Source organism: Podarcis liolepis, assembly GCF_965112155.1.
Source record: "Podarcis liolepis genome assembly, chromosome: 7".
In the NCBI taxonomy this organism is placed as follows: domain Eukaryota; kingdom Metazoa; phylum Chordata; class Lepidosauria; order Squamata; family Lacertidae; genus Podarcis; species Podarcis liolepis.
In genome coordinates, this window is record NC_139561.1 from 95,220,397 (window position 1) to 95,236,440 (window position 16,044).

The 16,044-nt window shown below is 50.4% G+C and overlaps 1 protein-coding gene across 3 annotated transcripts in view; it reads right to left on the reverse strand.

Annotated features, from left to right (window-relative positions):
* The window catches only part of SPTBN4 (spectrin beta, non-erythrocytic 4), a 100,584-nt gene that overhangs the window by 59,329 nt on the left and 25,211 nt on the right, over positions 1 to 16,044 (reverse strand). For all 3 annotated transcript variants that reach the window (XM_083516085.1, XM_083516083.1, XM_083516084.1), the window contains exons 8-15: positions 15,629 to 15,741; positions 13,636 to 13,823; positions 12,080 to 12,197; positions 10,754 to 10,912; positions 9,634 to 9,936; positions 6,868 to 7,018; positions 2,955 to 3,828; positions 1,768 to 1,905 (exon numbers count right to left, since the gene is read on the reverse strand). In XM_083516085.1, coding sequence (XP_083372211.1) covers positions 1,768 to 1,905; positions 2,955 to 3,828; positions 6,868 to 7,018; positions 9,634 to 9,936; positions 10,754 to 10,912; positions 12,080 to 12,197; positions 13,636 to 13,823; positions 15,629 to 15,741 — 2,044 coding nt within the window. The remainder of the gene's footprint in view (positions 1 to 1,767; positions 1,906 to 2,954; positions 3,829 to 6,867; positions 7,019 to 9,633; positions 9,937 to 10,753; positions 10,913 to 12,079; positions 12,198 to 13,635; positions 13,824 to 15,628; positions 15,742 to 16,044) is intronic.

The window sequence follows — 16,044 nt, forward strand, 5'->3', positions numbered from 1 at the left end:
AAACTCAAATCCCCCCGGTCTAATATCCCCAGTGCTGCAAGATGGTCACAAGAGCGCCAGGACTAAAATTGTCTATCAAAAACTTCACCCTTGTGGTTTATCACCACAACAGCTACTCACTTTGAGTTTTAGTAAAGCAAAAGCGCCTAAATGATACCGAGCGCCAGAACAGCTTGGCCACAATCTGGAAATTCTGCCCACGGTGTGGCTATTTTCCACCTTCCCATTTCGACTCTCTGGCACCCTGTCTGCATAACAGCAATCCTAAAATATAGACGTGCTTTTACTCTCGCAAGATTGAATGTCTTGCCCTTGGCTGGACTTGGGGGACGATTCCAACAGATTCCACAAGAAAAACGCTTATGTCCCTGTCCAAATCGGTGGCACATGCCCTTCTGGCTTGCAGTCTTGATAAAGACTTGAGGAATGAGGCCACCACCCCTCTTTTATTGTCCATTCCGGGTCACCCAGCCACTGCCCCAGGGTCCTTTCTCTTGACAGATCCAGATGAGCAGCTGACAGCAAAGGTGGCAATGTTTTTAGCTGGGACAATCAGAATAAGATCCACTATTTGACTATTGATTCAAAACCCCAAAATGAATTTGATATAATTGACTTTTTATTTCTATTCTTTGTATATCGTATTGTTGTTCTATTGCTATGACCGATGGCTGACGCAAATAAAGAGTCATCCATTCATTCATTCCACCTTCATGGGATGTCCCTGAGCTCTAGTGTTAAGAGAAAAACTTTCCTCTTTCCACTTTCTTCAGGCCAGGCCTCATTTTGCAAACTTCTCTCATGCTCACCTTTTCTCCAAACTCAAAAGCGCCAACCATTCTTTCCATCCCTTGATCAAGAAGGGGATCAAGCGCAGGGGCAGCAGGCAAAGCTGGTCAGCAGGCTCTCACCTGGTCGCCTCTGGCGAGTTGAAATGGCCTCCAAGCAACCAGAGCAGGGAGGCCTGGCAAAAATCATCCCTGTCTCTCTCTCTCCCCCCTCATTTTTCAGTCCACAAAAGTCAATGCCCCTGTGGGCTGGGGGCTTGGGGGGACCTGTGCACAGCTTTGTGGGGGTCTTTGATTTAAGCCCCACTCAGGAGAAAGGGGAAAGAGAGAGGAAGAGGGGATTGGGGCCTGGGGAGGTGGTTGCACAGGCAAGACACACAGCAGGGTCCTCGCGAGGGGAGAGGCGGGTGGCAGAGAGAGATGGCTCCCTCAGGGGTCCCACGTGCCCTTTTGCGCACAGTGGTGCTGTGACATTTTGCTGCAGCAAAGGGGGTGGGGTGGGGGGGGGTGGATGGACGTCCAATTATCCTCGTAGGACGACGAGCCCCTCAGGGCTGCAGCCAAACGAGAAGCAGCAATGAGCCAAATGAGAGGTGGCTGCTTTTGAGGCCCCCCAGGGTGGAGGTGGCAAAGGGGACAGGGGACAGTCCTCTAAAGAGAGCAGAGGCAGGGGGCGGCTCTCTGAGGACCGGCCTCCCTCGTCCCTTCTGCACTCTGCTTGCGGGGGGAGTGGGAGGGGACTCCGCCATCTCAGGGGTCCAGCCGGGCGAAGGAAGCCAGTCTGCCTCACTTAATGGGGCCAGTGTGCCCTGCTTACTGCCAGCCCACATCTGGGCTACAGAAAGCCCACTCCCCCCCCCCCTGTCAGGAAAGCCCTACGCTCAGATCTCTGCGGCTGGCTGAGCCTCCTCTGAGCAAAGCACTCTGTGCATGCTCCAGTGAGCTGCCCTTGCCCTTCAGCGCAAGGGATGCTTTGTACCTGCTGTTCAGGTGGTCCTGGCAGGAGCGGACCTCGGAGGAGCTGGGGTGGCCCCCATCCACCAGCTGCTGCACTATCTGGTTGACGTCCAGGATGCGGCCCATCAGGCTGTTCATCTCTTGGTCGAGACTTTCGAACCTGCGGAGGAAGACAGAGGGAGACCCATCAGGAGGCAGCCGCCTCAGGAGCCAAGGGCAGAAAGGGGGCAGAAGGAGGGCAGCAGGGCAGCCCCCAGCCCAGGAGCTCTGGCCTTCCACTCTATCCCAGGAGGTGGCCGGACATCCTCCCCAGAGGCCGCTCTGTTCCTTCATCCCATCGGGCCATTTTCTGGCTCTCCTTCCCTCCAGAATCCCACTGAGATACGAAGCCCAAAACCGCTCGGGACCAGTCTATCTGTGAGGGGCCTGACCCCATATCCATCCACTTGTGGGATGTGATTCATAAATAGCAGTCAAGTACAACATTCCTTGTTTTCCTAGAGTGGACATGCAGGGGAATGTTTGGACCAGCCAGTCGAAAACTTCCTGTTTCCTCCTGGCTGGGACATACTTCCTTTGCATGTGACTAGAGGTGGGTGTGACTTTACCTGTCCAGGTAACAAAAGGACAAGGCACACAGCACACTCTCTGACTTCCTCCATCGTTGGAGCAGCTTTTTAGCTAGAGATGCTCTGTTAGCTTCCAGCCACCAGAGGACACTGGGATTATCCCCAAATGGGATAGATCCACATGTATATCCTTTGTAACTAAGTCTGCCTTCAGGGATCCAACTGTGAACTGATGATGTGAGTAAACTTCTTTTATATACTTTACACAAGATTGTGGTGTGTTTATTCTTTTAAGAGGGATATAAGGGAACCTGCCAGGAACTTAATAGTGAGAGGCTCACACAAGCCTGCAACCAGCTATCTGCTGTGCGTTTAAAAGGGGAATGTAAAACTCTGCTAAGTTATAGAACTTGCTAGCACAAGTTAGGAAGGATGTTAATAACCAATATATCCTCTCCTGCCTCCTTGAACATTCCCACAGGGCGAAGGGCAGCAGCCGGGGCGATGCCGGAGGACAGAACCAGGGTCTTTCTGCCTGCCAGGCAGGCGCTGCCCCCTGAGCCCCAGCCTGCTCTTCTCTGCACAACCTGCCCTCCCACCAGCTGTGGTGCCAGGATCCGACCCCTTCCGCTGCCCTTACCGGTGCTGCACCACCTCCACGTCCTCCAGCTTCTGGGGAACCTCCATGCGGTTGAGCCACTGCTCCTTCTCGTCGATCCAGACCTCGCAGGCGTTGACCTCGCCAAACATGCGGTAGACGGCCAGGGCGTCCTGGAGCCACTGGCGGCGCAGGACGGCCACCTCGGCCACCTCCCCGTACAGCTGCTCCACCTCCACGATGCGCACCTGGACGTCCACCAGCTCGTGGTACTCGGGCGCCAGGGCGGCCAGCTGGGTGCGCAGCGCCAGGACGGTCCCCCGGTGCTGCTCGATCTCCTCGGCCACGCCCTTGTGCTTCTTGACCAGCGACTGGGTGGAGTACTCGTCGTGGCCAAAGTCATCGCTGGAGACCAGGCGGTAGGCGTCCTGCAGCCACACCACCAGGTCCTCCGTGTCGGCGCTGAACTGGTGGAAGGCGAGGGCCTCCTGCAGCTTCCGCAGGTGGCCGGCCGCCAACTCCTCCAGCTTCTTCCAGTGCTGGCGCACCTCGCGGGTCTTCTCCTGGACGGCGCCCGGTGCGCCCTGCCTGCGGAGCAGGACCTGCTCTCCCCGGCGCATGGCCGTCTGCAGCAGAGAGCGGCGCCCGCCCAGCTCACCCAGGAGGATGCTGTGCTTGCTGAGCAGCTTGGCCACGCTGTTGAGGTCCTTGCCGTAGCCGCAGGGGGAGGACAGGATGCGCTCCTTCTCGCGCACCCAGGCCTCCGCCTCCTCCATCTCCTGGAAGAAGGACCACAGCTGGCGGGACGCTTCCAGCTCCTGGCGCCGCTTGGAGGCCAGCTCCTGCAGCTGCTCCAGGCAGCTCTGGACGTGGCTGACCCGGTTGCAGATGACCTGCGGGTCGCAAGGCTGGTAGCCTGCAGGGGAAGCGGGAAGGGGCGGGTGAGTGTTGGAAGCGCAAAGAAAAAGAAGGCACTTTTCCATATGTGGTGGAACTGCAGAACCATCAAAAGTTTTGGGGAAATGATTTAGAATGAAATGAAAAAAAATGTTGAAGACCACATTTGTTAAAAAGCCAGAAACATTTTTGTTCGGCGTTACAGCTCAAGACTTGCTGAAAGAAAAGAAGAAGTTATTTATTGTGTGCAACAACAGCAGCTAGGATTTTACTAGCCCAGAAATGGAAAGGCAACAAGACGCCAACTAAAGAAGAATGGCAAAAAGAACTGATGGACTATGGCAAGGTTAACCAGAAAACTTAGAGACAAGGACAACAGAGACTTTAAAAAAGACTGGGAACCATTTATGTTATACTTACAGAAAAACTATGAAGAAATGGACTCCCTAGCAGGGTTTGACTAACCACTTATAATTAATAACATAGAAATTAAGAGGTGGAAACTGGAAAATAATAAAGTGTTAGAGGTGTGCTATAAAAAGGTTAAGAATATAATAATATTTAAATTAAAGATTGTAATATTAAGGTAAATTAAAACAAGCAGGGGAAGCAAAAATTTAAGAACCAGAAAAGGAAGTTGAGGGAAGTCTTGGGGGTGGGGTGGAGGGGGGTGGGGAATTGTACTGTATTTTGTTTTTGAAATAATGTTGATTGTGACTGATAAAATTGTAAAATTTAACAAAAAGTATTTTTTAAAAAAGAGAGAGTCAAAACAGCAGGAGGAAGACGAGGGGGAGAAGGAAGGAAGGACTCTCTCTCTCTCTCTCTCTCTCTCTCTCTCTCTCTCTTGCCTCTACTACTGTGGGTCCCTCCTCACATGCTCGCCTTCACCCACATCTTGGGGTGCTCCTGGCCCAGGGGTCAGGGAGCCCGTCTTGGGTCAGGGACTCCCCAGACTCCCCTCCTGCCCCCACTAGGCCAAAGCAGGCCGGTGTCCGGCTTCTGGGAACCCCATCCCTCCCCGGTGGCAGCCAGGAAGCAGATCAACAAGAGGAGTTCTTACCAAGTAATTTATTCCATCGTTCACAGAGACACACAAAGGAAGGCAGCCTCCCTAAAATAATGGCGTTGCTCCAGATGAAGCCCCCCCCCCCCCGGTCTCTCCTATTCTAGATCATCTCTTTGTTGGCCAATCTGAGCTTTCTGCCTCTGAGCTTTCTGTTAGGAGGGAATCACTCTGCCAGAAACAAGTAGAAAGTTTCTAGCAGTTTTCCAGAGTTTTTCTTTAAATTTGGGAGTGGCACTCTGAGCTTATTAGCATCAGCTGGAAGTGATTATAATTATAATTATAATTATTATTATTATTATTGTTATTATTATTATTATTTATTTATACACCCATCCGGCTGAGTTTCCCCAGCCACTCTGGGCGGCTCCCAATCAAGTATTAAAAACAGTACAGCGTTACATATTAAAAACTTCCCTGAACAGGGCTGCCTCCAGATGTCTTTTAAAGATAGGATAGCTACTTATTTCCTTCAGATATGAAAGGAGGGTGTTCCACTGGGCTTCGTTTTTGCAGATGTCTGTCCAAAGAGTATTGCCTGTAAATTCTGCTGAATGAATGTTCCTGTCATTTACAATGTGTGGGAGACTTTTGTTTGATAGTGTACTGTTAATTGCTGTTTATATTAACAACTGAAAATATCTATGCTACTGTAATGCATGAACCTGGTCTGGGAATAAAACCTCTTGACTGAGACTTCAGAGTTTGTGAGTCATCTTTAAGACAACAGCTTTGTCTTTGTTCACCACTTCTGCCAGAGAAAGAAGATAAACTCTGCTAAACAGTTTAAAAGAGTCTTTAGCTAGCCACCAGCGTCTGTGCAGCAAAAGTGTGTAGACAGGAACCTCCAATACTTTCTGTTCTCCTACTCTCAATGCACACCGGCCAGGGCCAGATGGAGGTATGATGCGGCCCTCAGCTCCTGAGGGCAATGGGGCCCTTGATATGTCCAGCTGTCCTTTGTCAACAACAAACTGTCGCTGGTTTTTGTGTTGAATATATGCTAGATGGTCATTGATGGACCTCATAGGTATCTCAAGCCCTTTGCACATGTTTCCATGCAACCAGTGAATGCAGAATGTCGGCACCCTATATATAGAAAGGAGCAAACCAGGGATATTTTAGGGAGCAGGCTAGCAGGCAGGGCCCATGACTTACACCATATGAGCCGACACAACACTAAACACTGTTGCTTGATGTAAAGGTAAAGGGACCCCTGATCATTAGGTCCAGTCGTGGCTGACTCTGGGGTTGCGGCGCTCATCTCGCTTTATTGGCCGAGGGAGCCGGCGTGCAGCTTCCAGGTCATGTGGCCAGCATGACTAAGCCGCTTCTGACAAACCAGAGAAGAGCACGGAAACGCCGTTTACCTTCCCGCCAGAGCGGTATCTATTTATCTACTTGCACTTGACGTGCTTTCAAACTGCTAGGTTGGCAGGAGCTGGGACCGAGCAACGGGAGCTCACCCTGTCGCGGGGATTCGAACCGCCGACCTTCTGATTGGCAAGTCCTAGGCTCTATGGTTTAACCCACAGTGCCACCCGCATCCCTATTGCTGGATGTAGTTTTAATTTGATTTGTTTTTTATCTTATATTTTGGATATTTTGGAAAAACATCCAGGTTTTTTTCCTTTAATTTTTGGGGGACCCCCAAGAGAGTGGAGCCCTAAGCTAGAGCTTGTTCAGCTTATGTGTAAATCTGGCACTGATGGCGGGTCCTGGGAGAAGGAGGGTCAAGAATGCTTTCTGAAGACACGGAGTCTGTCAACTGTCTCTCCCCTGGTGCTGCTGCTTCTTCCTCCTGCTGCTCTCCCAATATTTCCCAGCTTCTCCCCTCTGCAGCCTCTGAACTATGACCTTCTGCAAACCAGTGTTGTCAATCTCTCCTGTCCTCCTCTTCTCGGGAAGGGGGTCTCCCCCATTCCCCTTCGCTCCAGCCCCTGACAGCAGCAGCAGCAGCAGGAGGAGGGAGTCCCTGCCCGGTGGGCTTACCTGTCAGCTCCGAGAACTTGAGGGCGGCCACGTTGAGCGCCTGCACACGCTCGCTCTGGGCGGAGACGTCGGCCTCCAGCAGCGCATGCTTCTGCAGCAAGTCCTCCACCTCCCGCAGGTGCTTCCCACACTCCTTGGACGACAGCTGGGCCTGCCGGGAGGGCGGGGGGGAATGTGATGCACAAGTAGCAGTCAAGTACAACATTCCTCGTTTTCCTAGAGTGGCCATGCAGGGGGATGTTTGGTCCAGCCTCTCTTGCCACAGGGCAAAGGGCAGCAGCAGCAGGGATGGGGGGCTCCCCAGAGGACCCTGCTTGAAACCAGATTCACAGGATTGGCAGGGGCTCCCAGGGCTTGTCAAGTCCAACGTCCCCGAAATGCAGCAAGCACCGGCCAAGCCAGGCCAGGCCCCCAAAGAACAGGATGTGCCAGAGAGAGAATGACCCTGGCATGTGCGCAGGCTGCCCTGCGGAGGGCAAGAGGAGCCCTTGGCCCACACATGACCCAGTCGGGGGACCAGTCTCCTTCAGGAGGCAATGGGCTCTCTGTCCTGGGAGGCTTTTCCCAGAGGTTGGGTGGCCATCTGTCAGAGATTCCTTTTTCAATTTTTTTTTTATTTTCCAAAAATAACAAAAATTAAAAGCAACAACATTACAAAAACAGAACAAATTGACTTCCCTCTAATCCCTTCCTTGGTTCCATTATTTATCAAGGTACTGAATGTCCATTGTTAAATTTGTAACCTATTTAAATCACCTATTATCCATTCATAACATAATTACAAGTAATCTTAAAACCCTGCTAATGTATTAACCTATGTGCTTCTGTATGTATGCAATAAACATCTCCCATTCTTCCTTAAATTCGTTGTCATCTCTTCCTCTCAGTTTCATAGTCAGTTTTGCCATTTCAGCAGATTCCATCACTTTAGCTTGCCCGCCTTCTTTCTTCCTGAGCTGTGATTCCGGCATTGCAGGGGCTAGACTAGAGGATCTTTGGGTGTCCCCTTCCCAGGCCACCCTTCTATGATTCTAAGATCTGAAAGGCTCATGGGGTGGGCTTGGGGGGCGTCCGGTGCTGGATCAAGAAGGCTGTTGAAACTGTGGGGTTGTGTCTGGGATGTGGCTGGGGGGCTTGAGCATTTGGTCAAGCTGGGAGAGGATGCTGGGGGGGCCGAGGGGTCTTCTCAAGGAAGGACCCAGGGGCCTGTTGTAAAGTCAGGAGATCAGGGAGAAGCAGCAGAACCTGTTTCTCGCTTGCTCCTAAAGCTGCGGTTATAAACAAATCACAGAATTGTAGAATTGATTAAAACGTTTGGGCTGGTGGTATCTAACCCTGGTTAAATTAGGAAAACTATACAGAACAAGATCTAATGGTCAGTTTTCACTTCTTACTACAGAAAGTATTAATCTGATGCGTAGAGATCTTTGCTATTCTGAATCAGGGCTGTTCTACAAGGTTTATTTCTATGTGTGAGAAACAGGAAGAAGGTTTCTGATGTTTTTGGTCATTTCTACTGGGAAGCGGAGTACAGTAAGTTTAAACTGGTCCTATTATCTCTTCGGTCAAGGTCGTAGTGACTATAGTCGTCAGGCCAGGAGGAGCCTGGGTCTCACTCTCACTCACTTTCCCTTACTATCACTTTGTTCTGGTCTTCTGTATGCTTAGTGTTAAGGTTAAATATTATTATAAGTGCTGCAACTGGATTTCTTATGGACAGGGCCAATCCTGATTGTATTGGATTTGTGACCATTATGCTCATTTGCCTTCCATATCAATAAACTCTGCTGGATTCAATTGCCTCTGGTCTACTTTTTGGGAACTCTGCTGAACTCTGGTACATGTTTAAGTTTTTTCCTGCTCCCCCCCTTCCATGGGTGACACTAATAAGTGTTGGAAATGTAAAGAAACAGAGGGTACTTTCTATCATATGTGGAGGAAATGCAAGGTGGCTTTAAAAAATTGTTGGATGATTTATAATGAAATGAAAAAAAATATTTAGAGTAACCTTTGTTAAAAAACCTGAAACCTTTTTATTAGGTATTGTAGGAGCGGAGATTCCAAAAGATCAGAAGAAATTGTTTCTGTGTGCTACAACAGCCACCCGGACACTGTTAGCCCAAAGATAGAAAGAGGAAGCAGTCCAGACCAGAGAAGACTGGCAAACCAAGTGAATGGACTAGGCTGAAGTGGCAAAACTAACGGGGAAGCTCAGAAATCAAGACGACAAGAAATTTAAAAAAGAAAGGGAAAGGTTTACTATGTATTTGCAGAAGTCTTGTAAACAGGTTAATATATTGGCAGGATTTTAAAAACACATAATTTTAGAAATAGTACAGCCAATCTGAGATTAAAAAAATAATTTGGAGTAGAAATGATATGCAGGTGAAAACTTAGGGAACCAGGGGCGGGGGGGAGTCATGGGGTTCGGAGAATCCCATTTTATGGATTTGATACTTTCTTTCTTTCTTTCTTTCTTTCTTTCTTTCTTTCTTTCTTTCTTTCTTGTTGTTGTATTTGTTATTGTTTGTTTTTAATTGTTTTCTTACCTTTGTAAGAAAGATATTTTTTTAAAAAAAGAATTGCAGAGTTGAAAAGGACCCCCGAGGGTCATCCAGCCCACCCCCCGCTGAAGAATTTCTGACGGGGGCCACCCAACCTCTGCTGAAGACGGAGCAAGGGGAAGAACCTGAGAAGAGCCTGCCAGACCAGGCCAAAGGGGGCCCACCCAGTCTGTCACTCCACGTGCCCCCCCCCCCTTGGCACCTGCATGTCGTCCATCCAGTCGATCATGTAGACCATCTCCTGGAAGACCTTCTGCAGGGCCACGTTCTGCTCCAGCCGGGCTCGGCGGCCGCTGACCAGCTCCGTCAGGAGTCCCCACTGGCGCAGGATGTTCTCCTTCTGGGCGTTGATGCGCTTGCTGTCGTAGTAGCCCTCCGACTCCATCTCCTGGGCCAGCTCCACCACCACCTGGATGCGCTCCTGGTAGGAGGAGATGTCCGCCTCAATGGCCTCGTGCTTCTTCATGGCGGCCTCCACCGCAGGGAGGTCGTAGCCAAAGTTGTCCTGGCGAGAGGGAGGGAGGGAGGGACCAGGTAGTAAGGAGAACAGTCAGGCATCTGCCCATGGGCAGAGTGTTTTTCACGCACCAGGAAACCACAAGCCCTCTCCCACTTTCTCAATTTGGAATACAGTGGTACCTTGGTTCCCAAATGCCTTGATTCCCAAACGCCAAAAACCCGGAAGTAAGTATTTGAATGCTGTCGGGTATTGTTTCAGGGGTGGCTGCACCAATCCGAAGCTGCGCCTTGATTTTTGAACATTTCGGAAGTCAGACGGACTTCTGCAATGGATTAAGTTTGGCGCTTTGTGTTTGCTATTTATTTTGCATTTTTTTGTTTTTGTGGCTTTTTCGGTTCATTTGTTTTCGTGACTGTGTGGAACCCAGTTCAGCTAAAAGCCCCCCATCCAAACAATGACTATCATCAGTGCAGGGAAGGAAAAATAATAATTTTAATTTTTATCATCTACAATACTGTCTTCTTTATTTTATAGTACAGTATATTGATTCTTGCTTTCATTTTATGGATCAATGGTCTCATTAGAGAGTAAAATTCATGTCTTAGACGTTTTTAAAAGTCTGGAATGGATCAATCCGTTTTGCATGACTTTCTATGGGAAAGCGCGCCTTGGTTTTGGAACGCTTTGGTTTTGGAACGGATTTCCGGAACGGACTAAGTTTGAGATCCAAGGGACCACTGTCTAGAGGAAGCAGAGCCCTTCCTCTTTCTCCCAACGCAACACAGGAGCGGACCCCTCTATCATCGGGGGTCCTTCCTCCCCCTCCCCTGACCCAAGTCCCCCGCCTCTCTGCCCGCCTTACCTGGGAGACCAGGCGCTGGTTCTCGTTCAGCCAGGTCTCCCGCATGACGGCCTTGTGGTCAAAGCGCTGGGCCAGCAGCTCCAGCTTCTCCTGGCGGATCAGCTCATTGCGCAGTGCCACCTCCCGCTCGTGCTCTGCCTTCTCCAGCCGGGTCCAGGCCTGCCGAGAGGAGGAAGGGCACGGAGTCACAGAGCGGGAGGGGTCCCCCAAAGGTCATCCAGTCCAGCCCCCCTGCAATGCTTCCCAGACGGAGGAGGGCGCTCCGACCTCGGCGTAAAGCCTCCGGCAAAGGAGATCCCGCCAGCTTCCCACAGAGTCTGCTCCCCTCAGAAAGGTTTATAGAAGCTGGGACTCTTGACAGAGCGTCATAGAATGGTCGAGTGGGAAGGGATCCCCAGGGTCACGTGGTCCAACCACCTGCCAGGCGGGAATCTCAACTCCAGCACCCAAGATGCTGAGTCAGAATCAACTTTCTTGTAACTTGCAGCCACGGCTTCGAATCCTGCCCTCCGGAGCAGGAGAAAGCCAGCTTGCTCCGCCTTCCGTGGGACAGAGAGATTGGAAGACGGCTCTCATCTTCCCCAGGCTCAGCCTCCCCAACCCTCTCAACCATTTCCAGGTCCTTGACCATCTTGGTCTCCTTCCTCTGCACATGGTCTGCAAGCTCTGAGACCCCCCCAGGTCCCCCCCCCAGGTTCGACACTCCCCCAGGCCGCCCTGCCCACCGCAGAATGAATGAATGAATGAGTGAATCTTTATTTGCATCAGCAATAAAACAATACGATATACAAAGAATAAAAATTGTATCAAATAAATTTTGGGGTTTTGAATCAATAGTCAAATAGTGGCTCTTATTCTGATTGCCCCAGCTAAAAACCTGGCAGCCTTTGCTGTCAGCTGCTCATCTGGATCTGTCAAGAGAAAGGACCCTGGGGCAGTGGCTGGGTGACCCGGAATGGACAATAAAAGAGGGGTGATGACCTCATTCCTCAAGTCTTTATAAAGAGGGCAAGCCAGAAGGGCATGTGCCACCGATTTGGACAGGGACATAAGCGTTTTTTGTGTGGAATCTGTTGGAATCATCCCCCAAGTCCAGCCAAGGGCAAGATATTCAATCTTGCGAGAGTAAAAGCACGTCTATGGTTTAGGATTGCTTGATTATGCAGACTGGGTGCCAGAGAGTCGAAATGGGAAGGTGGAAAATAGCCACACCATGGACAGAATTTCCTGATTTTGGCCAAGCTGTTCTGGCGCTCGGTATCATTTAGACGCTGACAAATTGGACTCTTTGCTCTACTGCCCCTCACAGACCCTCCTGGGACCCACCTTGTTGATGTCGGAGATGCTCTTGCCTTCCTTGGGGATATAGAGCTTCCGGTTATTGGCCCGCAGCTTGCTCTGGATGGAGAAGAGGAGGACCTCCAAGTTGCCCTTCTCCTGAAACCTGCAGGCCAAGGACAGAGGGGTCAGCCTCCAGCCCCAGAGAGCAGGGACCACATCCCCCCCCCCGCAAGGGAGCAGGGACCACGTCAGCTGCCCCTGGACAGGGACACGGCTCCCAGGGCACCAGCCTCCCAGGACCCTCGAGAGACCAGGGTTCAAATCCCCCCTCAACCCCAAAGTTCGCTGGGAGCCAGCCGCTGCCTCTCGGCCTGGACTGCCTCACAGGGCTGTTGTTGTGGGGATGAGGGGGGAGAGAACAAAGGTGGAACAGAAATGCAAGAAAGGGAGATGAGGAGTGGGGGGCTGAAGGCCAAAAGAGGGTCTGGAGGGCACCTGCTCTGTCCTGCCTCACTAAGGATGCGATCTGACTTTTAGAAGATTTAGGGAAGATTTTAATATCTGATGAATTATTGTATTTTAATATTTTGCTGGAAGCAGCGCACAGTGGTTGGGTAAACCCAGCCAGATGGGCGGGGAATGAATGAATATTGTTATTATTATTATTTTATGCTTCCCAGAGGCACAAAACCAAGTCACTGCGCAGTATTTTGCAAATGAGGCGTTCCTTTTAGTATATAAAAGCCTCAACAGCTCCAGACCAGTTTACAAGAAGGACCACCTGACCTGCCTACCATATTGGCCAGAATATAAGCCACAATTCCCCCCCCCCCAAATCCCGACTGTGAAAAGTTAAAGTGTGGCTTAAATTCACAACGTTATAAAAATCGGCTTTTACGATATCGCTGCTGAAACAGACATACGGTAAAACAGAACAAAACAATGTTTTATTGCCGATCTGCGAGCTTGAGACTGTTGTGCAATTAATTCTAATATCCTTCATCGCTTTCCACATATTTTACAGTGTAGTATTGCTTTTTTATTTGCATTTATGGTGCTATGAACAGGTGTTAAACCCTTTTGCAGGTCCTCCCTACTACCCGGGGGATTTTCTTCTGCATTGACCATTCAAGGGTGTGAGTGCCTGCAGAATTTTAAGGGAGCGGCTGATATTTGGGTATTGTCTTTTTTTCTTTCCCCCCTTTGAACTCCCGGCCCATTGACTTGAGGACTGCCTGAGATATGCTTCCAGGGCCCACAGAAAACACTCTTGTTTGGGCAAGGTTGCCTGGGCATGAAATTTCCATCGGTAATTTTTCCCCACGCGTTGTTCTTCCAAATACATTGAATTTCTTCTCCCATTAAATTCACAAAATGTTTAGGGGGAAGCATCCCCAAACCTCAGAAATACTTTCCCCCCAGAAGGTTTTATTTATTTTACGGAATCAAGGGAGTGGTGGCCAGAAAAAACCTCTGGCTTGAGTTGGCAAGCGCTGTCCCCCACGCCAGTCCCTGCCCTCCGGCCCCCTTTGCCCAAGTGAAGACCCCCTCCGGCCCTGGAGCCTCCTTGCCTCTGCTGCCCCCCCATGCCCCCCACTCACTTGACTGGCTTCTCCAGGGTGCAGAAGGCGGTGAAGGCCTGCAACTGCTGCTGGACCCCCACCAGGGAGTTGGCAAACTTCTGGTTGCTGATGATGGCGATGGTGAGCTCGATCCACTCCAGGAGCTCGCTGGCCAGAGACTCGTAGCGCTCAATGATCTTCTCAATCTCCAGCACCTGGTCCAGCACCTGCAGAAAAGGACCAGGCAGGGGGATGTGATCCACTGGGGGCATCAAATACCGAACAACATTCCTTGTTTTTCTGGAATGGACATGCAGGGGGATGGAGGCCCAGCCCAGGGTCAGCAAACGTTTTCAGCAGGGGAGCAGGGGGCCGGTCCACTGTCCCTCAGTCCTTGTGGGGGGCCGGACTATATTTTTTTGGGGGGGAGAACGAATTCCTATGCCCCACAAATAACCCAGAGATGCGTTTTAAAGAAACGCACACATTCTACTCATGTAAAAAGACACTAATTCCTGGACCGTCCACGGGCCGGATTGAGAAGGCGATTGGGCCGGATCTGACAGCTGGCTCTTAGTTTGCCCACCCATGGTCCAGCCAGTCAAAAACTTCCTGTTCCTCCTGGCTGGAGCATCCTTCCTTTGCATGTGACTAGAGGTGCGCGTGACCTCACCTGTCCAGGTAACAAAAGGACGAGTCATGCAGCACTTCCTTCTTTTTGACTTCCTTCTACGTTTGACCAGCTTCTAGCTAGGACTGCTCTGCTGGCTCTCAGCTAGCAGAAGCACTGGGATTATTCCCCCATATGGCGTAGATCCACATGTACATATTTGTAACTAAGTCTGCCTTAAGGAATCCAACTGTGAACTGATGTGCCTAAACTTCTTTTATTGACTTTGAATAAGATTGTGGCGTCTTTATTCTTTTAAGAGGGATTCAAGGGAACTTACCAGGAATGTACAATTCAATCTGAGAGAGGCTGAATTGTATAATAGTGAGAGGCTCACACGAGCCTACAACCAGCTATCTACTGTGCATGTAAAAAGGGGAATATAACTCTGCTAAGTAAAGGAACTTGCTAGCACAAGATAGGAAGGATATTCATAAACAATATATCCTCTCCTGCCACCCTGAACATTCCCACACGGGGGGCGCAAGCAGACTCCCCTCGCCTGGGGCTCCCACAGGAGGTACCCTCTGCTTGCAGGGTCAGAGGCAGCAGTGCTTCTGAATCCCATTTGCTGGACGCCACGGGAGGGGAGAGAGTTCCGTGTTCAAATCCTGCTTGCTAGTTTCCCACAGGCGAGAACTGGATGCTGGACTAGAAGACCTGATCCAGCAGCATGGCTCTTCCTATGTTCTTACGGAGCCCCCAGGTCCAGAGGCCGTCTATCTAGATTCCGAGGACCTTAGGGACATTTGGCCCCTGTGAGACCAGGATGCTGGGCTAGATGGGCTCCCCCTGGCCTAATCCAGCAGCCAGGATCTTCTGATGTGCTTGTGGATTCCCAGGTCCTAGGGGTATTTGGCACGGGGTCAACCTAATTTGACTCCCACCCTGTTTTCATATGATATCTCAGTCCCATCTGGTCTCTCTGTCTTCCATGGAAAATAGACTGTCACTGCTTTTGAATTTCTAATAAAAGGTGATTTCGCCCTTTGTGTGTGTTAGAGATAAACGGTTATCTGTTTTACTGCTGTGATTTTACTTCCCATGAAATGACCGTGACCAATACCTGTGCTTCTTCAACAACAGTTGTTTTCTATCTTGGTGTACCAGTTTTGCAAATTTCTATTAACGTTATTTTTGAAAATGAATGGAACTATATACAAAAAGAAAATGAAAATAACCCCCCTGCCTTTCTTTGGAAGCTGTGTGCTCCCCCCCCCCTTGTTTAACCATCTCCGCCAGGTCCAGTGTGAATGTTTCAGACATGGGGAGTTTAAAAGTGGCCCACAGATCCAGCCCTTAGCCCTGCCTGCCATTGGGGCAAGGTGGCACCCGACCCACCTTCCTTCCTCCCCTGCTCACCTTCCCAATCCGCTTCCCCTCCACAGCCAGGGCCTTCATCTTGGAGAAGTAGTGGTAGAAGGAGACAACGTAGGTGATGATGGACTTTTCGTCTGGGTGCTCCATGTTGACATCTGCCAAGGGAAGGAGAGAGGCCAGGAAGAGGAGAAAGTGGGGGTCCCTGCCCAGTTCTGGACACCCCAGTTTAAGACGGGTACAGTGGTACCTCGGGTTAAGTTACTAATTCGTTCCGGAGGTCCGTTCTTAACCTGAAACTGTTCTTAACCTGAAGACCACTTTAGCTAATGGGGCCTCCTGCTGCTGCCACGCCGCCAGAGCCCGATTTCTGTTCTTATCCTGAAGCAAAGTTCTTAACCTGAAACACTATTTCTGGGTTAGCGGAGTCTGTAACCTGAAGCGTATGTAACCCGAGGTAC